General features: G+C 48.3%; 8 protein-coding genes across 10 annotated transcripts; 6 read left to right on the forward strand and 2 right to left on the reverse strand.

The window, feature by feature from the left end:
• The first annotated feature begins 1,139 nt into the window (after window positions 1–1,139).
• LOC117891041 (rRNA N6-adenosine-methyltransferase ZCCHC4) lies at window positions 1,140–2,640 on the forward strand. The gene is made up of 3 exons (XM_034796210.1): window positions 1,140–1,586; window positions 1,646–1,834; window positions 1,890–2,640. The coding sequence occupies exons 1-3, from the start codon at window positions 1,192–1,194 to the stop codon at window positions 2,623–2,625; spliced, it is 1,320 nt and encodes a 439-aa protein (XP_034652101.1). The 5' UTR covers window positions 1,140–1,191; the 3' UTR covers window positions 2,626–2,640.
• A 209-nt stretch (window positions 2,641–2,849) lies between these two features.
• On the reverse strand, window positions 2,850–3,672 carry LOC117891042 (protein transport protein Sec61 subunit beta). 2 transcript variants are annotated; one of them, XM_034796212.1, is made up of 3 exons: window positions 3,520–3,672; window positions 3,251–3,462; window positions 2,850–3,167 (listed from the first exon to the last, which is right to left on the reverse strand). In XM_034796212.1, the coding sequence occupies exons 1-3, from the start codon at window positions 3,520–3,522 to the stop codon at window positions 3,080–3,082; spliced, it is 303 nt and encodes a 100-aa protein (XP_034652103.1). In that variant the 5' UTR covers window positions 3,523–3,672; the 3' UTR covers window positions 2,850–3,079. The 2 variants fall into 2 exon arrangements, with proteins under 2 accessions (XP_034652103.1, XP_034652102.1); XM_034796211.1 differs by lacking the exon at window positions 3,520–3,672 and having other exon boundaries at window positions 3,251–3,468.
• A 464-nt stretch (window positions 3,673–4,136) lies between these two features.
• LOC117891411 (serine/arginine repetitive matrix protein 2) lies at window positions 4,137–13,988 on the forward strand. The gene is given in 10 exon segments (XM_034796857.1): window positions 4,137–4,401; window positions 4,477–4,803; window positions 4,866–5,138; window positions 5,197–5,340; window positions 5,414–5,677; window positions 5,786–7,023; window positions 7,026–9,858; window positions 9,955–10,032; window positions 10,100–13,431; window positions 13,492–13,988. Coding segments are annotated over 10 exon segments (8,745 nt in total). The 5' UTR covers window positions 4,137–4,352; the 3' UTR covers window positions 13,699–13,988.
• A 204-nt stretch (window positions 13,989–14,192) lies between these two features.
• On the forward strand, window positions 14,193–14,983 carry LOC117891409. Its single transcript, XM_034796855.1, has 2 exons — window positions 14,193–14,403; window positions 14,469–14,983. Exons 1-2 carry the CDS (start codon window positions 14,370–14,372, stop codon window positions 14,954–14,956), a joined length of 522 nt encoding a protein of 173 aa, XP_034652746.1. The 5' UTR covers window positions 14,193–14,369; the 3' UTR covers window positions 14,957–14,983.
• A 1,894-nt stretch (window positions 14,984–16,877) lies between these two features.
• LOC117891406 (peptidyl-prolyl cis-trans isomerase E) lies at window positions 16,878–23,937 on the forward strand. 2 transcript variants are annotated; one of them, XM_034796853.1, is made up of 5 exons: window positions 16,878–16,894; window positions 22,785–23,004; window positions 23,058–23,453; window positions 23,511–23,683; window positions 23,756–23,937. In XM_034796853.1, exons 2-5 carry the CDS (start codon window positions 22,804–22,806, stop codon window positions 23,898–23,900), a joined length of 915 nt encoding a protein of 304 aa, XP_034652744.1. In that variant the 5' UTR covers window positions 16,878–16,894; window positions 22,785–22,803; the 3' UTR covers window positions 23,901–23,937. The 2 variants fall into 2 exon arrangements, with proteins under 2 accessions (XP_034652744.1, XP_034652743.1); XM_034796852.1 differs by lacking the exon at window positions 16,878–16,894 and having other exon boundaries at window positions 22,733–23,004.
• LOC117891404 (coiled-coil and C2 domain-containing protein 2A) lies at window positions 16,917–21,361 on the forward strand. Its single transcript, XM_034796850.1, has 6 exons — window positions 16,917–19,398; window positions 19,456–19,739; window positions 19,798–20,520; window positions 20,579–20,817; window positions 20,874–20,997; window positions 21,076–21,361. Exons 1-6 carry the CDS (start codon window positions 16,959–16,961, stop codon window positions 21,262–21,264), a joined length of 3,999 nt encoding a protein of 1,332 aa, XP_034652741.1. The 5' UTR covers window positions 16,917–16,958; the 3' UTR covers window positions 21,265–21,361.
• On the forward strand, window positions 21,492–22,183 carry LOC117891410 (serine palmitoyltransferase small subunit B). The gene is made up of 2 exons (XM_034796856.1): window positions 21,492–21,687; window positions 21,957–22,183. Exons 1-2 carry the CDS (start codon window positions 21,567–21,569, stop codon window positions 22,136–22,138), a joined length of 303 nt encoding a protein of 100 aa, XP_034652747.1. The 5' UTR covers window positions 21,492–21,566; the 3' UTR covers window positions 22,139–22,183.
• On the reverse strand, window positions 23,934–25,110 carry LOC117891407 (60S ribosomal protein L18a). Its single transcript, XM_034796854.1, has 2 exons — window positions 24,996–25,110; window positions 23,934–24,551 (listed from the first exon to the last, which is right to left on the reverse strand). Exons 1-2 carry the CDS (start codon window positions 25,011–25,013, stop codon window positions 24,036–24,038), a joined length of 534 nt encoding a protein of 177 aa, XP_034652745.1. The 5' UTR covers window positions 25,014–25,110; the 3' UTR covers window positions 23,934–24,035.
• Window positions 25,111–25,182: the final 72 nt, after the last annotated feature.

The following is a 25,182-nucleotide window of genomic DNA, read 5'->3' on the forward strand; positions in this document are numbered from 1 at the left end:
CAGATGTTAATATCCGTTACCCCTTTCACCCTAAATTATATAAAGCATATAAAGGTCACACAAAACAAATTTATTTTGATATTGAGGGGCAAGCTACTTCATAAAGTCTTGAGGGTTTTCATTTTGAATGGTATGTTAGCTCACAAGCAAAAAAAAAAAAAAAATGAAAAGGTTTCAAGCGCTAACAATTAAAGCGCACATGAAGTCGAGAACAGAAACGACGACGAGAACAGCAGTTGAAAAGTTGTATGAAATGAAATGAAATGATTTGTCTGTAAAAGATGGATTTGGTAACAATGTTGATAATACGGCAGCAACGAAGTCGAGAAGCGACGGCGTTTCCATAATATGCATACAATTTTGAATAAAGCAGTATAAAATCTGCATTTAAAACAATTACAGCATTCAAATACAATAACAACTTTTATTGGTATATTTATTTTTTCCAACCCCCAAGGGTCTGGCCACCAACCCCCACCCCTCATTCTGCACATGTTGCGGCAGGTCAGGTTCATACGCCAAGCCCCGAAAACAAAATCAAATCATCAAAACGAATTTTCGTTTCATCACAGTTTAGGAAGTCAACGCACCAACACATACATTGCTTGCAGTGTCCGTGTGAAACCGGTTTGGAGCGCTACAAAATCATTGGCTACACGAACTTATAAAAATGTAGCTTCTAGCTGCGCGCTCTACAAACACTAATACCCATGTAGCTTGGGCTTCTGCTGCGTGTTCTATACGCACTAATACTTGTAGCCGGGACTCCAGGCAGAGGCCTGGGACTCCAAGGCGCACATTTTGCGGTGACGTTTTGCTTCTTCAAAGCTGGATATCTATTATACTATTTGGTTAGTGGCTTTACATATGAATGTCATCTTCGTCTACACATTACTTCACACTCAAATACCCCCAATATACCAATATATAAAATAGTTTACTGTAAATATACCGCATCCTTAATCATTTTCCTCAGATATGAATTTCTGTATTCTGTTTAATTTAGTATTAATATCAAGTGTAAACTCTTCTTGTAGACCCATCCTGGCTCTTTTAATTACAACAAATCTTTCACTTTATCTACTGCACATTTCAAGTTCAATATCAAGTATCATAATATTTGCGCATATACCCACTGGTTGACAATGGGTTAAACTTGACTGTTTACTTTATCGAACGTGGGTTGGGGCAATGCCGGAAAACATAAATGAAAAACTGTTGCTCCAAGTGCAGGGAGACAGTGCCGACGAGGAGGAACAACACCCCAGCTGTAAGCATGGTCCTACGGTGCTGTTCTACCGGCAGTCGCAGCGTCCCGAGGAGGGGTATTATGCCTGTTCGGCCCATAGGGACTCCAAGCTTTGTAATTTCCACATGGCAGCGGCTAAATGGGAGGATAATCGGCTGAAGGACGTATCAGTCGAAAGAAACTATCCAAAAGCGTCCGGCCAAATTCTGAATCCCTCTGATACCGATCCCACAAAGTGTATACTGGCCTTGTCGCAGGATAAAGTGAATGCTCAGTATTTCTTTGATGAAGCAGCTTTGGACTTCTTGGATGATCAGTGCCGTTGCCTAGGAATAACGTGAGTGCAACATGCATAATTGAGAGATTATTTCCAATAATATATATTCCTCCTCGCAGCAAGATTGTCTGCATGGGCGCTCCTCGACTGCATTTTCGGCTGCGTGCGAATTATAAGAGTTTCCTGCTGGATCTGGATGAGCGCTTCGCCCGTTACCTTGGCCCGGAGGAGTTCTGCCTGTACAACATGTGCAACAATCACTTCTTCTACAAGCGTGAACCTTTCGAAAAGTTCCTGCAATGCTCTCCGTAAGTTGTTCATCGAAGAAAAATGTTCATTTAAATCCAATTGTTGAATTTCCAGCGAGGACCGTTTGCTAATTGTGACCGATCCTCCATTTGGCTGCCGCACAGAACTGATAGCCCACACCTTGCGCGCACTGCGACGAAGCCACAATCGGATCAATCAGCTACCCGTTACACCGCTGTCTATATTTTGGATATTTCCCTACTTCTCGGCTAACCACATCAGGCAGGAAATGCCAGAAATGGAAATGAGCGACTACCGGATAAACTATTCCAACCATTCGAGGTACACGAATGTTGGCAAGGGGAGTCGATTCTGCGGCTCGCCCGTCCGTCTGTTCACCAATGTGCCCCTGCAGTTGCTGAATCTGCCTCAGAAGGAGGGCTACAAGTACTGCCAAAAGTGTTCCCATCACACGGCCAGTGATAATCCTCACTGCGAGCGCTGCCAGAAGTGCACCTCGAAGAATGGCCAGACCTACAGGCACTGCGACGCATGCGATATGTGCGTCAAGCCCAACTATGTCCACTGTGACAACTGCCGGCGCTGCACGCAACGAGTGGGGCATGAATGCGCCTTCTATCAGACCAAGCAGATGTGCTGGCTGTGTGGTCAGCGTGGACACATTGAGACGAAGTGCAGCGTCTGGCAGACGAAAGCAAAACCGGCACGCACGGGCTGCCTTCTGTGTGGTCGGCAGGATCATAGGGAGCGACGGTGCCAGCAGCGAGGGAAATATTTCCAGGAACTACACTTTTTGGGCCGCACGTCGATTCAGTGGCTGAGCATCTAGTAATTTGTTAATGTTTAATACAAAATTGATTTGTTCTTAACACTTGTTTATTCTTACAAATTTTGAATTGCAACGGTTAGACGCGGAATTGTTACTGCACTCGACCACGATAAATTGTGGAATGGATTTTTAGTCGGCAAACAGCGGAAGCTCTCATCATGAGAGATCGAGATTTGCAGTTCGAAAGGTTAGCAAATTTTGAAATTATTTACGTTCATGTTTTCAACGACGCAGCAGGAGCACAAACTTAGCTTAAGGTAATAATAATTTCATGTGGAAAACACATCCACACCAACGCCTCAACAAGCGGAATGCAGATAATTATGATTGTTGTTGTCAACGAATTGGCTGCTGCTGCTGGCGCTGCCGTTTCGGTATGAAAGAAATGATGACGTCGACAGTGCTGCTCGCGTTCGTTGAGGTGAAAGTATTTTATTGCTATGAACGTAATGGCTTAAGAACGATTGTATTTGCCCCAGATGTGCAGCATAAATACGGAAGCAATGAACAGCAGCGACATAACCAGGACGGGAACGGGTCCACTATAACACACACAAAGAGAAAAGGGGTCATAATTAGCTGGCGAATCTTTAAATAAATATGTAGCTGGGCTCAGTCGACTTACACTTTGATGCCGGGGGAGTCGTCTGTGTAGAAACGCCACATGCCGCCTGTACCGGCTCCACCAGGAGCACGGCTTCGGGCAGCTGTGGTGCTGGTGGTCGTCTTGCGCTGCTTCAGCGTGCTGCCACCTCCAGCTCCGGCGCTACGTGGCGCGGTAAGTTTGCTGGGCGAGCGTGAGCCGCTGCCGACGGAAGTTGAACTAGCAGGAGCAGGCTGCATTGAAGGCCGAATTAGTCACTAATTAGTCCCATTGCAGTCGCTTTTACTCACCATTCTTTCTAATGTTTAACTTTTGATTGAGCAAACCAAAACGATTGCTGACCTGGAAAATGTGAGTGAAGGGGCGAAGTGATATTTGACGTGCTTGCCTCGGCTTCGTGTTCGTATGGCTTTCTTCGTTTCTTTCATTCCACGTCACAGGCAGGGCTGCAAAGCCTATCGATACTATCGATGTTTATGTCCAGTACAGTTGTGGGACTCCTGGAACAGAATTATAGTTGCTTTTGATTCACCAAAATCTCTCAAACAGACTCTTTTGAATATATTTTCACGACAGATTACTCATATCAACAAGGAAAAATCTCCACGCCAATTAGTTGGTTCGAAGCTGTGCTAATACCCGCTCCAGCACATATCGATAGCTGTCGATCATATCATTCATGTTGTTTTGTAGACACCATTTGGCCACAGGTTGCATTGTCTTGCGGTTGTCGGATTAAATTATAGTTTTAGCGCTATGAATCTTAACTAGCTGGTAATATTAAACAGAATTTTAAAATCGAGAAATATGCTGTACGATACTCGGTATATTTGAAATATGAAAGAGGATATTTTGGCATATTTTTGACGGTCAGGCGATGCATTTTATTAATAAGTCCGCGGTCACACTGAGCGGCAGCATTCTCGATTTTTTTTTTAGAATTGTATCCTTCAAAATATTTAATTATCGTGTCTACTGCTTGTAAAATGAAAATATTATTCTGAAATAACCCTAACTACTGTACGCATAATTGTTTTGAAGTAATGCAATAAATTAGTTGCAAAGCATAGGACATCCGGGAAGCGAGGCAGACGACGCATAGAAAAGGAAAACAACATATAACATGGAGGATATAGAATATCTTGATGAGTACAAAGATTTGGTGTTGCCAGGTGGGTTCCGCAGTCCTTCGCAAATTATTTTGCAATATTTTTAGCGGAAAGTGCTTAACAATGCCGTACTTTTAGCAATTAAAAGTGGTGAAGGGCGCTCAGCAGCTGCGTCAGCGTCGGCTGTGGCCCGGCGTCACCGCATTTCTTCGGAGTCGAGCAACTCGTCCTCGATTGATGCAGACATATTTCAAAAGCTATTCCATGACAAAGATTTTGACGACGAACTGCTCAACGAAGGCAGTTCAAAACCTAGGGAGATACACAGTCCTCCCCCAGTAACCTCCTCCAGCGATGACGATTCCAATGACGCCTTCGATGCCCTGTTCAACAGGAATAGACACCAGGCGAAATCCAACAAAAAACGCGATCGCTACGAGTCCATTGATGCTGTAGACGATTTGGGTAAGTCACCCCCCAAAAAAAATATATGACATCCATAACAATGTGGCTAATATCCGTCTCAGGCCAAGCCCTTATGCGTTCAACACAAAGGTCAACTGTACTCAAGCCAAGTTCATCTCGGGGCGCAGGGAAGAAGTCCGAGACAGAGGGACTGCACAGAGGCAATCAACGGCCGCATTACTCAGGCAAATTTCATTCGAAGAATACGCATCAAAGTTCCAGCAATGGCAGCAGCAGTAATTCTGTATCAAAAAATAGCAAGGCGATAACCCTTGTAAAGACACAGAAAGCAGACTTTAGGCCAACAAAGAACGAACCCAAGACGGATCCCTTGAGTAAGGAAAAGGAAATAAAGTAAAGTAAAGGAATAATTCTACGATATATTCGATACAGATTTGCGAGAGGACTCGCATGAGGACTCGGACAGCGATTCTTCGTATGAGTTCGAATCGGATTTCTATGGCGATCGGGATACGGATGATGAGGAACCGGTCATTGACATATCAACGGACACCAGCAGGACCCCTTCGGTGGCGGGTAAGTCAACGTTGTTGACTAGTTGATACTGCCAACCCTCTGATAATATTTCTAATGTATAAAAACCGCGTAGACTCTGTGACGCCTGTTGTTTCCGATGACGAGGGAGAAAGCGAGGGCGAGGGCGAGGGCAAGGGCAAGGGCCAGGATCAGCAGCAGGAGCTGCAAGCGAAAATGTGCGGCGATTCGGAACGTTTGCAAATTTATCTGAATAATCTAAGTTGTGCCGAGGCGCCACCGATCTATAAAAAACAGAGTAGTGCTAAAAAGTCGCGTTCCAGTGAAAAGAAATTACCTTCCTCCGAACAGGTTATGCATTCTAAAGAGCAACCAGCGGGTAAGTGTGTCCATGCGTCCATTGGGGTGTCCATTCCACCAGTTTGCCCTACTGTACACCCAGCATATCTCTTACATTTATAACTTTGTTCTGCTTTTGTTTTCGCAGCTAGTCCCACAGCGGAGCTGAAGGCAGCCACTGCAGAGCCAGAGGCGCTGCCGCAGCGAGTGGAAGCCGGCTGCAGCTCTTCAGCGATAGTCAGAAGTAACCCCTTCGAAGTGGATCCAGGCATCACACTCGACGCCCTAGAGCGCATGACACTCGACGTGGCCGAACAAATCAATGAAATTGATGAGGAGCGCTCGTTTGAGTTCGAAAGGCGTTCCGCTTCAAAAACACGCAGCAGATCGCGCTCTAAGCTCTCGGCAGATCCTGTCACCAATCCAAGCCATGTGCGCAAGCTGACCTATTCCAATGAACAGCTCGACAGCTGTGGCTCGTCGCAGAACACGCTGAGGAGGGTCAAGAGTGATTGCGGCTTCTCAAAGAGGGGACGCGGACGGAGTCAAAAGCATAGGATAAACAGAGCAGCCACCACAGAGGAAAAAGTGGCCAAGCCAAGCGAAAGTGTGAGCGAGGATGTGCCAGTGAAGAAGAAACGCGGCAGACCACGCAAGATAAGACCAACGACAGAAGCGGAAACCGCTCTGTTGCCTGAAAGTACTAAGAACCCAACAGAGGAAACTAAAAAGGAGGATGAAGCACTTGCAGTATCCAGTGGCGTGGAAGAGGAGGACAGGGATAAGGCAGAACAGATGCCAGAACCGGAGCCGGAAGCAGCAGGGCAACAGGAATTAAATACAGAACTAGATAGAGCCAAAGACGTTTCAGAAATTGCAGCTTCATCGCAGGAGGAAATTAGCACCACATCATCTCAATCTCATCATATTATAACAGAATCATCAGCAGATCTCAGAAGAGCTACAGACAAAGACGCGAATCTCGATGTGGACACATCCACTGGATCGTTCGATGCAGCTCCACAAAGTCCCGCAGCTAAATGTGACACTGAAACCATTATTAATGAATTGCAACAGAGTGGAGACCTGGTGTGGCAGAGTCTGGACGGAAACAGTAATGTGGACGAGCGAATGGTATTTAAGTCAATGGCAATTGAATTGCCAGCAGATTCAACGGCAAAGCCAGAGGTCCAGCCAGATCTGGAACCATCCGAAATGGATGTTGATACGGTTCCACCGGAAGCCGTCCAAGAAGATGATTTCAAATCGGTTGCACCCACAGCTATGGATGAATTGCCACCAGAAGCAACTCCTGGCGGTGCTGTAGACCAATTGCCTGCGGAACTCCCTGAGACAATGGACGAAGGTCCCCAAGTGTTGCAGCTGTTGAAGCGGGAATTGAATTGACTGAGGAAACTGATGCCCAGCTGGCTGAAGATATTAAATTGGCCGAGGAGATTCTCGCCGCCGAAGTGGGCAAAGGCATTGAAAGAAGCGATTCGGCTCTGTCGCTGCCTGGCCAGCGCTTAGAGCTGGAAAATCCTGTGATTGAAATTATTAAAGAGCTTGAGCAGCAGACGATAGCAGATGCAATCAGCCCGCCAGAGCCTACCGAAGAAAGTCGAGATGTTGTGTCAGAGGAGACTGCATCAAAAGCACCCGACATACAGCCCAAGTCCAGTACCAATGAAATTGGTGACGAGACTCCCAGTAGATCCACGGAAATCAAAGTCAAATCTCCATTACCCGCTGCTACGAGCAAGACTTTTGAAGTGGACGTTGATATGCTTCCATTAGCTACACGATTGGCCAGTCGTTGGGATCAAACAATTGCCAGACCCCGCAGGCAGGCCGCACCAGCTAAGCGCGCACCGAAAGGTGTCATGTGCGAGCTATCGTTAAGGAGCAGTCCTAGGCTGGGAGGCCAATCATTGCAAGAGCATCTGTCTGCCGATGAGACCGTTGGAAATTCCAAAGAGGAGAAGGATCAGGCCAGGTCTAGTGGTACTATGACGGATCAAGGGGAGATGTCTCGAGGCGCACAAATCAAGAAAAATAAGAGCAAAATGATAGAAAAAGACAAATCAGAAAGTGAGAGCCAAGCTGAGCACCCAACAGACACGGCTGAGACTGAAACTAAAACTGAGAACGTGCATGCGGCACCAGATGAGGTTCGCGATCAAATAACCAACAGTGAGGCGTCCACCGGAGACAAAGAGGAGCGAGCAAGCAGCTATGGAAAGTCGAGCCGAACTCCCAAAGCGAGCACAGACTGCCAACGATTTGACAGAAGGATTTCCCCCAGAACAGTTTCATCAAAGGTAAAGCCTCACTCGTCATTTGGCACAGAAATTACTCCAGCCGGTCAGTTATGGTCGGGTCCAGTTGAACCAGAGTCTAAGGAAACGAGCAACGAGCAAGCACAGCAGGAGGAACCCAAAGTAAAGCGAAAGAGAGGTAGGCCCAGGAAGATCAGAAATGAGGAAACCAAAAGCGAAAAGGCCAAGAGCGGACAAACAATTCCAGAAACTAAACCCCCACTGGAGGAGGAGGTTAAGGATTCAGGTAACACAGCAGCGACTTCCACAGAACCGAAGCTACTTGAAATTGCAGCGAATGACAAAACTCCAGGACTGGAAGCAGCACAAACAAAAGATGAGCCTGAGTCTGTCCAGCTTGAAACGCAACATAGAACATCCAGAAATGGAAATGTAAAGGGTAAAAAATCAAGCAAAATGTCTGTGGAATCCTCTGCTCTGGATGGTAAAAAATTGGAACGACAGAGTCAAACGACTGAACGGGAAACAGATACACAACCAGAAGTGCCAACTGCTGCCACACCTGCTCCAGTTCAGCAGAGACTCTCAAGAAAGGACAAAATAAAGAGTAGAAAAGCAAATCCCACGACTGCTGTTGAGTCTGGTAATATTAAACCAGAACCAGAACCACTGCAGCCGGCTGGTTATTCCAAAATTGACTCCACTGAACCACTAAAAGCAGCAAAAGATGATCCATCGAAGGAGGAAAAGTTGGATAGTATTCAAACGAATGTGAATCCTCCAGTGGCTGATGGACTTTCCACTGGCATTACAGAAACAGAGCGAGTGCTAGAGACGCCAGAACCCTCAATGGCACGTAAATCATTGTCAAGAGAAAAGTCAACTGGCAGAAAGCCCAAAAAAGATAAAGCTGCAACGAATCGCGAGTCTACACAACCGGAAACAACGGCTGCCGCAGTGGAACACAAAGAAAATATGAAAACTAAACCGAAAGACTCGTTAGAAACGACACAACCTGGAGAAACCGAACCAAAAGCTGAAGATATTGAGCGAACCATACCTGCTTCAGAGAGATGTGAGTCGCCAAGCGGAACGCCAATCGTGGATACACAGCCAAAGTCTACGGAAATCAGTAAAAAGAGAGGGGCCAGTGCCAAGCAGCAAGGAAACACCAAAACCATTCCGGATGGCGCATCCGAACTGCATGAATTCGTTTCTGTCACTCCACGCACAGCGCCCTGTCGTCAGCTACGCGTCCTAATGCGCAAAGGACCCAACTCCACATCATCTGCTGGCAGTAGCACGCCTGCCATGGGTCTCAGGGATAAGAATGACACCGAAACTGACGCTCCAAAATTAGAAGAAATCGAAGACAAGGCTACTGCAGAAGATACTCCAGAGGCTGCGGAAGCTCTGATGCAGTCTTCGGTTGAACAGGCAATTGTGGATACAGCACATCAGGAAGAGACACTTTCCGAGGGAGTGCCTTCTGCTGAGGCTAAATTGGTGGAAGAACCGAATGAAGCAGACCACACGGAAGAGATCACTAAAACAGCTCCGTCTATTGCTGCATCTGTAGAGGAAATCCCAAAAGGAGAATCGCCACTTGGAGCGGAAAGGGCAGAGGAACAGCATGCCACTTTGGAGGTTTCCTCTGGGGAACCAAAAAAAGTGGAGGAGGAGTTGCATAATAGCCAAAGCACTTTAAAAATCGACGACAAAACTGGGGAATTGGTCAATGTCCCTGACAAAAACGATACGGAATCCAATGCCGACAGCCCAGTCACAACAGAAACAACAGAAAGCCCAGTCACAAATGAAACAGCAGAAAGCCCAGTCTCCACAGAAACAACAGGTGTCAGCGTCGCCACGGAGTCAAGCAAATCAAACAAGACCGTGCGCGCTAGGCGTAAACGGGAAGTGGAGACCCCACAGCCAGATGGTTAATAGCTTAACAAATATTCTCACTGTTATAAAAAAATCTCTAATATTCAATTTTATTCTTTTTCTTCCCACCTGATCGTTTCTTTCCATTTAGAAGCAGCCCAACGGAAGAAACAACAAGAGCAGCAGCTGGAAAAGACACTCAATGACAAACAGGGCCAGAAAAAATTAGGTGAGTCGGGGAATCTCCTCCTTTTCTAGCACCCTCAATCCTAATCTGCCATCTCTATGAATGATAGTGCGTCGCCGTAATCAGCTGGAGGCAGAGGAGCGGCCACCGTATAAGCGTACAAAGTTGGAGGACGAAGGCACGGACACAGCCTCTACCTCTGCTTCGACCAATGCACAAGCCAAGGGTAAATTCATATCCCTCATAGGCAAGGACACAATTATATCAACCACAGGCAACTTGCAAGAGGAGCCATCAAAGTCCTCGGGAGGAGCTGCACGAAAATCGAATGTCAAGAACCCCAAGGGCAGCGATACAACAAAGCACATCATCATATCGACAGTTCCCAAGAAATCTCTGGAAGCCGCTGCAGCTAGCTCGCCTTCGCCTTCACCAGCGCTAGCGTCCAAGAAGCCGCTGGTGCAGAATTTGCTCAACTCGAATGTGGATACCCGCAAGGCTGTTCAAAAGAATAGTACGCCTGCAGGCAAGAAGCAAACAGCAGCAGCAGCAGGCAAGCAGGAACCAGAACAGACTATCCCCAGCTACACTGTGCTCACCAAAAAGGGCGTTGTGCCAGCGAGTGAAATGCCAAGCAAGAAGGCAGCAGAAAGCTGCCCCAAAGCTTCTCCCAAAGGAGAAGGCGCCGCAGCGGCACTGCGAAAGGTTAACATCTCCGTAACCGTGATGCCGAGCAAAGAAGCTGAAGGTGTGGCTGATGCTGCGGGTAAATCAAGCGCCAGCAGCCCGCAACAGGCCGCAAGTGCTGCTCAGGTTACGAAGGCGCTGCTGAATGCCGAGAAGAACATCACATCACCAAGGAAGCCAGTGGATGCCAAGAAGAAGACGGTGAAGCCTAAGAACACGGAGATGGATAGGAATGTGCTGCACAGGCTGGAAATGGGCGAACATACCACAGCGCCAGCCAGTAAACCCGAGCCCCTAAGAACGGAAGAGGCTGCCAGGACACAAACGAAAGGCGTAAAGATGCCGGGAGTCAAGACGAATGAAGCACTTCAAAAGGCAAAAGACGAACTGCGAAGGTCCGATCTGGAAGCGTTTCGAAGCAAGGCTACAATTCGCACTGCGGAAGTGGATACAGGTCCGTCTTCCAGGGATTCATCTCACGAGCGCTCCGGGCGCACATCTCGACAGGGCAAAGGCGCTTCCTTGCCGACACACCGACAAATGGGTGTCTCAATGGCCACACACATGACGCGCGCCGCCAGCAGCAATCGATCGCTGGCTTCAACGCCAATACCCATGCCTGCAACTCCAACTCCTACAGCCGCAGCGCGTCGTCCAGCTACGAAAAAGCCGGAACCGGTAGCTGTTACGCCTCCAGCTGAGCCATTGGTTCCGCCTAAAAAGGGTAAACGTCCGCCGCGATTACCAGCTGGTACGCGCACCAGACGATCGAACAAAAAACGAAAGGGTACCGAAGACGAGGAAACAGAATCAGAAGCCACCTCTAAGAAGAGGCCAAGAGGAGAGCAAGAACAGGAGCCTGCAGCGCGGGAAGCTCCGTCCATTGCCTTCCCAGTATTCATAACCGTTGCCAGCAGCTCCTCCCAATCTCCCACACCGCTTTCGGTCACGGCCCCAAGTCACAGCCCTGCCACAGCACAGCCCATAAGGAAGCCCAAGCTGCGAAAGTGTCGCGTTAAAATCAATCGAGGAGTGGTCAAAAAATGGATGGAGACTGCGCTGCAAAAACCGCGAGAGCCCGAACCAGAGCTACAAACTGAAGCACCAGTGGCAGAGTCAGAGCTAGACCCAGAACCAGCTCTCGATGCAGTCTCAGCTCCACGGCAACCAGTCGCTGCTGTTGCCCAGCCGGTGGCGGCGTCAGTGTCGGCTCAACCAGCTCAGAAGAGAACTCATACTGGCATACTGGCAATGAAACTTCCGATTCCCATACCCGTTATGGAAATAAAAACGGAGCTAGAAGAAGGGGCGCCAATGGAGGTGGATACATTGCCGGCCATACCCATACCAACGCCTGCTGTTGTGTCGACTCCAGAAGCTTCCGCTGAGGCGTTGCCACCAGAGGAGGTGGTTCCACTGCCAACCAGCACCTCGAGTCATCAGACAATTCGTTTGGGTGCGCCTCCAGCGGCAGTTGGCAGATTGGTCAGCTCGATACCATCGGCCAGCGCGGCCGAGGCCAGCCAGAAGCCTGGCCATACCAAGATGTTCTCCTTTCTGTACCCCCAACGCTATCAGCGATCGTATGGCGAAGTGGGACTGGACTTTTGCTGCCCCAATCTGGATGGACCGATGCGGGCCATTGACCCGACGCGCTTGCATGCCACAGCGCAGGTGCCAGTGCTGGAGCTGCCGCAATTCATGGTTATCACGACAAAGATCATCTCCAAGACAGACAAGGATCTGCCCCACAAGGTGCGAGCGAAGCTGGCGCAGCTAGACAAGAGTGGAAAGCCATTTGGTGCACAGACGGTGCGCATGAGCACGGATTCCAGTGAGCCGTCGCTTCCTGTGGCAGTGCCTTCGCCCAACCTCGCTCCGGCACATGTGCCCATTCCCCCCTTGCCTGCCATTTCCATCCCTCCAGCAACCATCGCAACCGCCACCCCCATTGCCACTCCTGCACCCACAATAGCTCTTCCAGTTGCCCAGACTGAAGTCACAGTTCAATCCGTGTCCAAACAATTGCCACGTGCAACGACGGTATCGAAAAAGGTACTCGCACCTGCGGTTGCCCCACCCGCTGCTGCCCCCAGTCTGCCTCCGGCCCTTATCCAGCTGCCGCCCATCTGCCCAATGGACAAGGAACGGGTGGAGCTGCAGACGCGAGTTCAGATGTTCGACTTGGTGCTCCAGGGCCTGAGCAGACGCGCATCCACACTGTCCCTGACCGAGCGACAGCGCACCATTGAGGAGATTGTGAAGACCAGCACGTTATTGGCCATCGATGTGGACGTGGGCACCAAGCTGCTTGAGAACTACATCCACTACCTCAACCGAGCTACCAACACTCAGACACCCATGCCCCCACTCCGCCTCAATCCTGTGGTCACACCAGCTGCTACTCAGAGTGCGGTCAAAGTCAGTACAGTCGCCAAAGTCGGCCATGCGTCGGGGTTTAAGAGAAAAGTCAGCACTCCAACTGCAACTGCAACTGCAACTTCATCCGCACCCCCAACGAAGAAGATAGCACAGCAGCGCAACTCTCTGCCAAACAAAATTCCTGTGTACGATGCGGACAAGACCATCATTGGGTATCAGTGCTCGAAACCGAACTCATCGATCGTTAATCGGACAGCGCCCAAGGCCAGCAGCACTCCACTGGGACCATCCACCTCTGCGACAGCGCAGAGTGGAATCCTGGCGACCTCAAGCAAGGCGGCCAGGACGGGTGTGCAGCTGAATCAAATCAAGGTAAGTCGATAGCATTATCCGTTGAACTATAATAATATTTAATGTTTATTCTCTTTGCAGAAAACGAAACCCACGGCTGGTGTGGCTGTGAAAGCAGCAGCAGCACCATCACCACCACCACCACCAAAAGGCAACAGTGGGAAGACACCTGGTTCAAGGACGACCGTTTCCAACGTGCAACCACCGTCGCAACAGAGGGCACTGGGTCGTCAGTCAAACCCCCAATCCCTGCGAGACAAGGATCCAGGAAGCCTCCTGCTGGTGTAGCCAAAACGCTTGCTTCGTTATCTGAGCTTCCCCTCCCCAAGGCCGTGGCTGTGCCGGGGTCAAAGGCAAAGTCTGCTGCCACAACACCGAGCGGCAGACCCGTTGGAAAGAACCGAGCCCGCAGTCCGAATGTGTTCATCATTAACCAGGTCTCGCCGCAGGCAGAGGAGAGCATATTGCCCGACTCCAACATTGTGGTGCCAATAGAGGCGGAGATCAAGGGTGAACTGGACGACTCTATGGAGTTGCTTGGATAGGGGTAGGGATTGGTTGTATAATTGATAAAAAAAGAGCTAAAGTATTCTAAGTTACTTTAAAACCGTTTTTGCATAATAAGAATTACTCGTAATTGTATCGTTGAGCGCAAGAAGAGAAATATTTAAATCTTACAATGAAGAAAAATAAAATTGTTAAATATATATCGTGTCATTTGTTGAAAATAAATGAAAGCACATCCATATGTACATATGTATGTAGATCTACCATATTTTGAACCTCCGGCCACTCAGAAAGCTTTTCAGCAAAAGCTCTCTTGTAGAAAGCTTTTGTGGCGAAATAAATTTGCTGTTCATGCGAAATGAAACGTAAACAAATCAAATATAAAGGCCGGCCAGCGCAGGGGAACTACAACATTCATTCATTCACTGAAACTCAACAAAGACCTCAACACGATGACCGATGAAAAAGAAATTAACACTCCCAATGGTAAATATTATACTTAAGCAATTATTAATTAGTTCAAATAAAGACGTGAAATATTTTGGCCGTAGCTTCATATCCAGACCTGGAGAGGAGACTGGAGCAGTACATGCGAACAATTTGCAGATCAAAAGATAATTGGAATGAACGCGAATGTGATCCAGGTGCAGTGGAATTCTTCGGGGTAATGAGCCTTACTGACGTACGCTCTCCCCGACGCAAGATCTGGTACATGTATTACAGCGCCGGCGATCAGATTGACGTCACTGTGGACCGCATCCTTCACAAATATGGCAAGAAAAATATGTACGACCTCTTCCGAAAGCCCATCTTCAGTGGTGCTGGGATGAGATCTATTGTAAAGGATCATTTTGCGGCCCTGAATTGGTATGTCAAGGGGAATATATTGGAAGCGCCGCCAGATAACTCCTACAATGACGAGAAAGTCATAAACACAATCAATGATTTGTATTACGCCGAACGGCGAAGGCATTGTAATTTTTTAATGATGTGTGATGCTTCTTTTAACCGATATATGATAAGACCGCTGTGTACGTAATTAAATTATATTTAAATTAAGCTACAACTATAGTACATGGTTTTGTCTGCAGTCAGCTGCTGATTTGGGAGAATTATTCTAATTTACATAGTTCTGATTTGCATAAAAACAGTGCAAAGCTTTTGTAAACATACATTACATGTACATACATGCATGCATACATACAGTGGCTCCATCGCATAATCGGACAGCGGTTTCCTCTTTACGAATGTGCTCAAAAAGTATATAGAAATGCGTTAGACCAACCGTTTTTTCACTTTTTATACAACTTAATAGTATTACCTATCCAAATCATAAACAAAAAGTCATACTTTTTAGTGAGAACAGTTAGTTTTAATCGAAAAACCAAAAAAAGTCATGTTTTGAGACTCAACGCATAATCGGACAGGGCAAAAATGCCAAAGGAAAATCCCGTTTTTTTTCCAAAAATCTTTTCATAGTCCCGGTTTTTCTTATCGAATGTATGCCATGGATGCCTGGATATATACCAGACAAAACAAAAACATTTTGTATGCCCCCCCCAGGAGAGCAATCCTTTTTCGAAATTTCGCTTGCTATAGACATAGAACACGGAAGAAAACTGCTCGGAAAACCGCCAAATGGATTGGAAAAGGCTAAACTATGGTTCACTAAATAAATATAAGGATCCATAATAAGTTTAGGCTGGTCAAAATTGTTCAGGAAAGCCACGGCTAACTTTTATATAAGCCAAAAGAGCATTCGATATTAAAAAAAATTAGTAAAAATAACTTTAAAAATTCATAAAAATTAGAACCTACTTCAAAATCGATCGGGAAAAGTGGTTTTCCCAAAGAGGGGGGTCTTATACATTGAAAAAGTACCATTTGTATGAGAGATTTCCCTGACCTAGTACATTTATGGGCTCTAACATTGAAATAATTAAGTCGAGAACTTGTACTGAGAAAATTAATTTATCGAATAAGACATTTTGATGCTTTATCATCGTAAAATCAAACTTTTTTGGTAGCATTGATTCAATTATAACTTTTAATAATAAACACTATCAAAAAAATTGGAGTTTTAGAGGATATAGCATCAAAATGCCTTATTCGATAAATTAATTTTCTCAGTACAAGTTCTCGACTTAATTATTTCAATGTTAGAGCCCATAAATGTACTAGGTCAGGGAAATCTCTCATACAAATGGTACTTTTTCAATGTATAAGACCCCCCTCTTTGGGAAAACCACTTTTCCCGATCGATTTTGAAGTAGGTTCTAATTTTTATGAATTTTTAAAGTTATTTTTACTAATTTTTTTTAATATCGAATGCTCTTTTGGCTTATATAAAAGTTAGCCGTGGCTTTCCTGAACAATTTTGACCAGCCTAAACTTATTATGGATCCTTATATTTATTTAGTGAACCATAGTTTAGCCTTTTCCAATCCATTTGGCGGTTTTCCGAGCAGTTTTCTTCCGTGTTCTATGTCTATAGCAAGCGAAATTTCGAAAAAGGATTGCTCTCCTGGGGGGGGCATACAAAATGTTTTTGTTTTGTCTGGTATATATCCAGGCATCCATGGCATACATTCGATAAGAAAAACCGGGACTATGAAAAGATTTTTGGAAAAAAACGGGATTTTCCTTTGGCATTTTTGCCCTGTCCGATTATGCGTTGAGTCTCAAAACATGACTTTTTTTGGTTTTTCGATTAAAACTAACTGTTCTCACTAAAAAGTATGACTTTTTGTTTATGATTTGGATAGGTAATACTATTAAGTTGTATAAAAAGTGAAAAAACGGTTGGTCTAACGCATTTCTATATACTTTTTGAGCACATTCGTAAAGAGGAAACCGCTGTCCGATTATGCGATGGAGCCACTGTACATATATGCGTCTTTGGCTGCTTCTCTCGATATGTTGATCGATAACCAGTTGCCGTTAGCAACCAACCGAATTGTCAAAACAATTTTTATTTTTCTTAGCAGTCCAAACCCAGCATTTGTTTAATCGGGAAGGAATTATTTGTGAACACAGCAATTATGGAGACGTCTTCTCCACCGAGGCGCGGCAAAAAGAAGCGAAAAACGCACACGACACGCGCATATCGCAAATGTGAGCAGGAGGTAGAATCTTTGTTGAGGGAAACCAAGTACGAAGATGGCAGCGGGCAAGAGCTCGAACTGGAGGCACGGAGCCTACGGTTCTTTCACGGCGCAGACGATACGACTGTTGAAGAGCAGGAGACATCTGTCACTGAAACAACACAAGATGATGAGGAGGAGGCTGAGGGTGACGACGAGCCGGCCACAGAATCAAATGATTCGCCGGGCCAAACGTACATAGAAATTGAATTGCAAGATCCGCCGCTGGTCTGGCCAGGGCTACACAAGCAGGTGCACTACTATGACGACAGCTTGCTGTACACGCCCGCCAATGCTGTGCACTTTCAACTCCATTTGGGTGACTGTCACCCGAGGCCCGCCCAAATACGAATGCTGAACCGTTTCCAGGAGCAGTCCAAGGGCGATGCCAGCAAGCTCAACTCCGACCTAGTGGAGGAGCTGTGTGAAGACAGTGCCTCCCAATTTTTGATGGATAAACGCGTGTACCGCACCATCAGCGATAGGGAGTTTCCAGGAATTTTCCTAGCGCCAGCAGCGATTGGCCAGTTCGAGGGCATACCCACGCGTCGCTGCCTCACGCTGACGTTCAAGCAACTCCGCTTCAGTGCGCATCCGCTGCTGCTGCCCGAGCACAAGTTGGCCCAACAGCTGGACGATCTCTTTAATCAGTATACCGAAAATCGTAGCCGACAGATCTGCCAGAAGTTGAAAGAAGAGCTCGACCTTGCCCGCCAAGTGGCGGCCAAGCTACTCACCGCCGCCCGACCCGAGCTGACCGCCGAGATACGTCATCAGCTGCGCCTCACGCAAAAGCTGCGTCAACGCTACTACGCAGAAGCCACTGACGAGCGCAAACTATCCTTACGACTGCTCCGCGACTGGGCAAAACTGAAGGCGCTGCGGGGAGAACAGAATTTCCAGTGCACTCGCTTTCAGCTTAAGCTGCGCGTTTGTCACCTGGAGTCGTCGCACTCTGAATGGAATCAACAGTTCGAGGATGATCTGGCCGAGGTCTATCGCGAGCAGCTGGAACTCTTCTACTGCCGTCGACGTCAGTGGGGCGAAGCGATGGTCGAGGGCCAGTCCCTAGCGAAGCCGCCACGCAAGCCGAGCTTCGAGAAGCTAATGGCCAGCCTCAAGAAGGACTACGAGCGCGCCTTCAGGCATCCCGAGGAGCCTTATGTCGATATTGTGCGTCTTTATGCGGACGAGACAACTACCAAGCTCTTTTTGCCAGCCAGCGAGCAGCTGGCCAAGCGACGCAACCGCAGCTACTTCCTGAGGCTCTACCTGGACGATCTTTACGTTGGCCAGACCAGAAGCTATCGCCTGGAGGAGGACCTCCATCTGTACATGAACGAGAGCTTTGGTGTGCTCTTGGAGCGCAAGCTGCCGCAAAATATTAACATTTGGCTCTACGAGAAGTCCACGCTCACCCAGCAGGGTCGCCGCTTAGCCGTGCTGAGATCAAAGTTGGATCTCAGCCGCAAGGAGAAAGCGGTGCCCCTAAAGCTTAGCTTCCAGGCCTTCCCTTCCTCACCGCAGATGGCCGGGGATGTCTGCTTGTACTACGACTATGCCCCCATGGAGGTGCGTCAGGGTGTCAACGATTTGGATGACATCCAGGCACTGCCCAATGCTCTGCTTCGGACTCTGATACCCCCAAGACTTCCTGCAGCAACTGCTGTCGCTGCCGACACGGAGCCGGCCACACCCATAGGACCCTGCCACAGGCGCAAGAAGGACAAGGCGCCAGTTCTGATGTTTACAGAGCAGCAGCTGCAGTTCTGTCCCATCAGCACGCTGCTCAGCAACAAGCGTTTCCAGCTGCTCCGCTCGCGCCACCTGCAGCGGAACCTGCACACCAAGCAGCTCCGTTTTGTTCCTGCCTTGGAGCAGGAGATGTCCGACGAGGGGGAGGCACTTTCCAACACTGGCGACTCGAGCCAGCTGCTGGAGCCCGGCACCTTCTGGAATCCCATCGATCTGCACAAGCATCGCGGCTACAAGTTCCTGAAGCTGCTCTACGAGGTCATCGGAAACCAGAGCGCCCGTCGAGCCAAGGCCCAGCAGTCAGCCCATCCCCTGCTGTTTCTGGCTGAGGGCTTTGATCTCTCACTGGGCACCGGCTGGACCTCGCTCTGGCGTGCTTTCTGCTCGCTCTTCCAGGGAGGGTCAAACACGATGATACGCGAGCCAGCCGCCTGGCAGCCGCAGGCCGAGCACGACCAGTTCCAGCAGTATGTGGTGTCCCTTCATGTGGTGAGGGCCACTGGCGTTCCGGTGCGCAGCCGCCACCTCATTAACCTCGAGGAACTGCCCAACACCGGTCCAGACAGTCTCTTTGTGACGCAGAGTAAGCCCCTACATGGAACTTTGTATTTAAAGCTTACTTTTCCCACTACCCTCACAGCTCTCATGTACTCCAATGTGCGTCCGTTTGTATCGTTGAGCTATGGGCAACGGCTGAGCCGCAGTCGCACCGCAGAGGGCAGCAATCCCACCTGGAACGAGGAGCTGCAGCTGCAGCTCAGCGGCCACCACAGGGACATGCGCGAAGACCTAAAGATCAGCCTATTCGATGAGCTCATCGAGCAGCAGGCCAGCGACGAGGCATCCGATGTGTACCAGCGCGTGCAATGCAATTGGCTGGGCGAGCACCGGGTGCCGATTTGCAGTCTTTTGGCCAGCGGCAAGGTACGCCATACCCAATCCATATTCCCATTCAAAAATCAATCCACAATTGTGTCCACAGTTTGAGGGATGCATTGAGCTGGCCATGCCGAAGGTGCTGATCGGCTACAGGCGACCGCTGATTGACTCCGTGACGAACCTGCCCTCCGATCAGTATCCCGAGTTCAAGGAGTCGGTGCATCTCTGGTTCTACCTCAGCATCGAGCCGAACCGCTGTGACCTGCCGCCACTGCCAACGAACGCGCTGGCCTGTGCCGAGACGGTGGAGCTGCAGGCGTACCTGAACGAGCGCCGCATGGAGCTGCAGCAGCTGCTGCCACAGCCGCAGCGCTTTGTGGAGCCTCTGGTCTGCACAGCCCTGGGCAAGCGGGTGTGTGTGACGCGGCTGCTGGAGCAGGTGCCGCTGCCAGGAGCGGTGGCCACCAGCAAGAGTGCCCTGGAGACTGCCTGCCGTTTTGTGGCACTATTATGCCAGCTGCGCAGCTACGATCCCTGCCTGGGCTTCCGCGGCGTCTGGCTGGACAACCAGACGCTGCTGGACAGCACTTGGTGTTCGGTGAAGGACCAGGGCGTGTTGCTCTGCAACTTTATGCTGGGTCTGGGCCTCGAGTGCTGGCTCGTGCTCGGCCAGGCCTGTCCCCATGGGGAGTGCTCCTTTGTGCTCTATCGCCAGCCCGAAACGGCGAAGCTCCTGTTCGTGGCTCCTGCCAGCGGCAGGCACTATCAGCTGCAGGATGTCCACTGCCCGCTGAGGCGCGTCTATTGCCTCGTGGACAAGCAGAACGTAAGTCAACGAAACTGTTTCATGCCATGCCATCAATCTATGATCGCCCTCCTCGCAGATGTACTTCAACATTCAGTCGGAGACGCGCGTCAGCATGACTCACTTCAATCTGCAGGATGCCGCCTGCTGGTTTCCACTCTTCAACAGGCAACAATCCGCTCCTCAGGGTGGTGTCCAGGTGCTGGACTATGCCTACAAGCGCAGCTACGAGCTCAGCCAGCTGCAGAAGAACATTGAGCGCAAGATCATGAAGAAGATCAGTGGCTGGCGCACCACACGCAAGACCAATTGGAATCGGTGGGTAAAGCCACTCCATTCCAGACGTGACCTCATTCAAGGGTTTATTCTTGCAGCGCTTTTCAACCGCAACTACAGAAGATACTCGGCGATATGGAGGCACAGGCCACCTACTCCAGAGGCCGCTACGAAGAGATTCCCTACAACGAGCAGCTGGAGCGCGACAATCCCAATTACAAGGTGCGTGCATAGATATCAGCCATGACCCCATCTGTCCATCAATCATTATCAGTGATTAATTGTGATTTGTTTCCACAGCTGTACGGCTTCACCCTCAACTTTTCGTACACCAATCTGGCGGCCGTTTCGGATCGCATTCGCAGCACCTGCATCCACTACAACAACAATCCGCTGGTGGAGTTTTGCGTTGCGGTGCAGCTCAAGGCATACGCAAACGATGTGATATCTGTATGGGTATTCCTGCTATCCGCAGTGCCTCTAGCGTGAATCACAATGATCCCCCGCCATGAGGGGGGTGGGTTTCCCGGGGGGATCGGATCCCACGCGGTACCATACGAAATGATTTTTATCAGCGCTTTCAAGTGAAATCTATTTAATTTCGTTTATAGTCCAAAAAAATATGTACACGCCTGTGGCAAATACATATAAAAATGTTCATATAAATCTATTGATAAGCAATGAATGAGGTGAGGCGAGGGTGGCGCAGCGCCGGTAACTTGTACCGCGCTTAGTTCACCGCGCACTCTGGATCCGTCGAGACCTCTGCTCGCACAAGAACGTTCTGCAGCATGTTTCAGAAGCTGGCCGAGGATTACGAGAAATTGAAGCGATATGTGAAATGGCTCTACGTGCTCTACGAGCTCAACACACAGATCGCCATCTGTGAGCCCTGGGAGAAAGTGTTTTGCCGTAAGTACATCCTGTCCACTGACACAGTTAGCGATTATCAGTTGTACATGTTCCATGGTTTGTAAAGACAATAAAAGTAGTCTTTACTCATCGATATCTTATCTATGCCGGTCTGTCGGTCGGTTGGTTGGTCGGTCACTCTCTTAGTCACAGACCAGACCCAACAGAAACATACGACCTGAGTGCGCCTGTCCCATGCTCATGCTGTCTGTGGTTAAGATTTTTGCTATTGTTGTTCAAATTTTTCGAAATGTTTCCACTTCTTTCAGACGTACTCCTTGGTAGCTGTCTGTCCCTTCTGCTGTACGCTTCCTATGCCTTTGTGCCGGGATATTTTCTCACGCTGATTAAGCTGCTGTGGCCAGCCTCTGACGTACTCAGCCACGCCCACCCATGCAATATTAATTCCGATGTTGTGTGCGGCAACGAAAGTGACGCTTTTTTAACCTAATCTTAGCTGTAGATTATCTTTTATAATAAATTATTTCAAACGTAACGACGATGACGTTTGCTTCGGATTGGGTGATGCAGCAGGCAGCCTTCTACACACACTAAAACACCTATGGGATTGTCCCCTTCGAGCACTCGAGAACTCCAACCTGATTTCTGAAAATCTGAGAGTTGGCACATCTATATGCTGTATATGGTTAGTGGTGGAGGCATGCAACGGTTAGCTTAAATGAATATTTCAACAGACTGCGATTTGATGTAATTCATTTATTCAAGTCAAGTGAGAAGATTAACCCACTGTCGACCAGAATTTTAACGCTGTTCAGTAAGCGAAGGAATGGAGCGACGAGAAACATTGGGACAATCAGAAGAAATGGATCATGGATCAGTGATCAAGATGTCCTGGTGAACGGGTCCTTTTAAAAACAGAATAGCTTCCGAGTATTGAGTTAGTTCTTAAATTGTTTAAGAAGAGCACCTATTTATTTAAGCTAATTTCGACTTTTTTGGCTTGGTATATTTAGAGTATATTATGAAAATGCGATGGTATCTTTTGGTATATTTTAAAGAGTCAGGCGGCATATTCGATCCGCGGTCACATTGACCAGTTTGTTTGTGTTTTTCTGGAATTTTGTAAAATTTTACAAAAATATCCTTGTAATTACGATGTCCAACGACAAACGCACAGTTTATGTGGGTGGGCTGGCCGATGAGGTGACTGAGAGACTGCTGAACAATGCTTTTATTCCCTTCGGTGACGTTTCCGACATACAAATGCCAGTGGACTATGAGTCGCAGCGACACCGGGGCTTTGCCTTCATCGAATATGAACAGGCAGAGGATGCCGCCTCGGCCATCGACAACATGGTATGTTAGACCAACGGCCGTTGATGCCAAAATGCTAATAACAATATCCGCAGAACGACTCCGAGCTCTGCGGCCGAACCATTCGAGTCAATTTGGCCAAGCCGGTGCGTGTGAAGGAGGACAGCTTCAAGCCGGTCTGGGCGGATGATGACTGGCTGCAGAAGCACGCTGGCGCGACACTAGAACCCGCAGAAGCAGGCGAAACAGGAAAGGAACAGGAACAGGTGGAGACGCCATCAACTGGACCAGCGGTCATTGAAAAGGCTGAGAAGCGCAACCCACAAGTATTCTTCGACATACGCATCGGAGGCAATGATGCTGGCCGTGTTGTGATGCTGCTGAGAGCCGACGTGGTGCCCAAGACCGCAGAGAACTTCCGCCAGCTGTGCACACACGAGCAGGGCTATGGCTACAAAGGTTCCACCTTCCATCGCGTGATTCCAGAATTTGTAAGAATTTCGATTCAAAAATCCCCTCAAAATGTTTACCTTTAATTTTATCCCCAGATGTGCCAAGGAGGAGACTTTACGAACAACAATGGAACGGGCGGCAAGTCCATTTATGGCAAAAAGTTCAACGACGAGAACTTTAATCTGAAGCACAACAGCTTCGGCACCCTCTCCATGGCCAATTCGGGAACCAACACAAACGGCTCACAGTTCTTCATATGCACCACAAAGTGAGTTTCCGACACTTCGACATTGAAGATAGTGAATGGAATCTAATAATTTATTTAACTCTCCTCCAATAGAACGGATTGGCTGGATAACAAGCATGTGGTGTTTGGGCATGTCATCAGCGGTGCCGATGTGGTGCGCAAAATGGAACGATGTGGCTCAAAAACGGGTACTCCGACGCAAAAGATCATCATCTATGCCTGCGGAGAGTTGAAGTGAAAAAGAACTCCAATAAAGAAACTATTTTTTGTATATATTTTACTCTTCAACGTTCTCTGTTTATTGAAAAAAACCACTAAGTCAATGTTAGGAGCACACGCAGTGGGCTCCATTCGGCTGGGGATATCCTCCATTTTACTGGAAGTAGGTCCTTGGCTTCCTGAACGAGAACAGCTTCCTGTTGCCCTTGTGATGGACACGCTGTACCAGTGGGAACTTGATCTTGGAATCGTGGAACTGCTTGACGTGCACACGACGCGTCTTCGCGGCAGCGATCGACTCCACCTTGATGATCTGGATGGAGTGAGCACGTGCACGATGGCGGGCGCCCATGTCGCGGTAGCACTGAGTGACGGCACCACCAACAGTCAGGTCACGGTACTCGCGGTACATGTTGTGTGTGCCCGAACGGGAATCGTAGCGCAGCCAGATGCCAAAGTTCTTGATCTTAATGGGCGACGTCTCGTACACCTGCTTGATGGACACGATTTCGCCGGTGGTCTTCTTGAACTTCTTCAGCTGCCGCAGAAAGTACCAGAAGCGGGATTTGGCGACAATGTTGTCGGGAGCGAAGATGCGCATCTTGTAGAGAGGCGTCTGGGGCTCCTTTTCGCTGGGCAGCTTGCGGCCCACGACCTCGTATTCCTTCAACTGCAAAGGGAAAGAGTTTTAATAAATTCCGTTTGTCGTAAACAAATGCGGCGACAGGCAGGCAAACACACACGCACGCACCACACACACACACACACTCGCGCATGGCATGCACACATTGGAGGTTATGTTCTGTGCATTGGAGAAACAATTGATTTTGTGTGCATTTTCTAAATATACTGTCCCTACATGGCTGCGCTTTTCACATCATCTTTAAGAAACTCCCAACAGCCCTATAGTTTTTTAGTGGCGCCTGTGTCGCACATATTCATTTTTTCAACGCTGTCCACGACACTTTATTTACACGACGTGTTTTTACACAGAAATGCCCCAATTCCGCACATTCCCTCGATCATGCGAGATGCTTGGTGGGTTTGCCTTGCTGTTTCACACATTTCTACAGCAAATATTCTCTGTTTTTGGGTTTATTTCATTAATACTAACCAATCCCTTGGCTCTCATGTTGGTAGTTCACGCGAAAAGGAAACGGAAAGAGCTTGTCAAATCGAAATCACACTGAACCATAAGTCAGGGCTGGCAAACACTATCGATAGACCAGTTATCAAATAATCATTTAAGAAAACCGCCTAATTAAAAGAGTTACAGCCAAAACCAGCCTAACCTTAGTATA

This window comes from Drosophila subobscura, chromosome E (genome assembly GCF_008121235.1).
Source record: "Drosophila subobscura isolate 14011-0131.10 chromosome E, UCBerk_Dsub_1.0, whole genome shotgun sequence".
Lineage (NCBI taxonomy): Eukaryota > Metazoa > Arthropoda > Insecta > Diptera > Drosophilidae > Drosophila > Drosophila subobscura.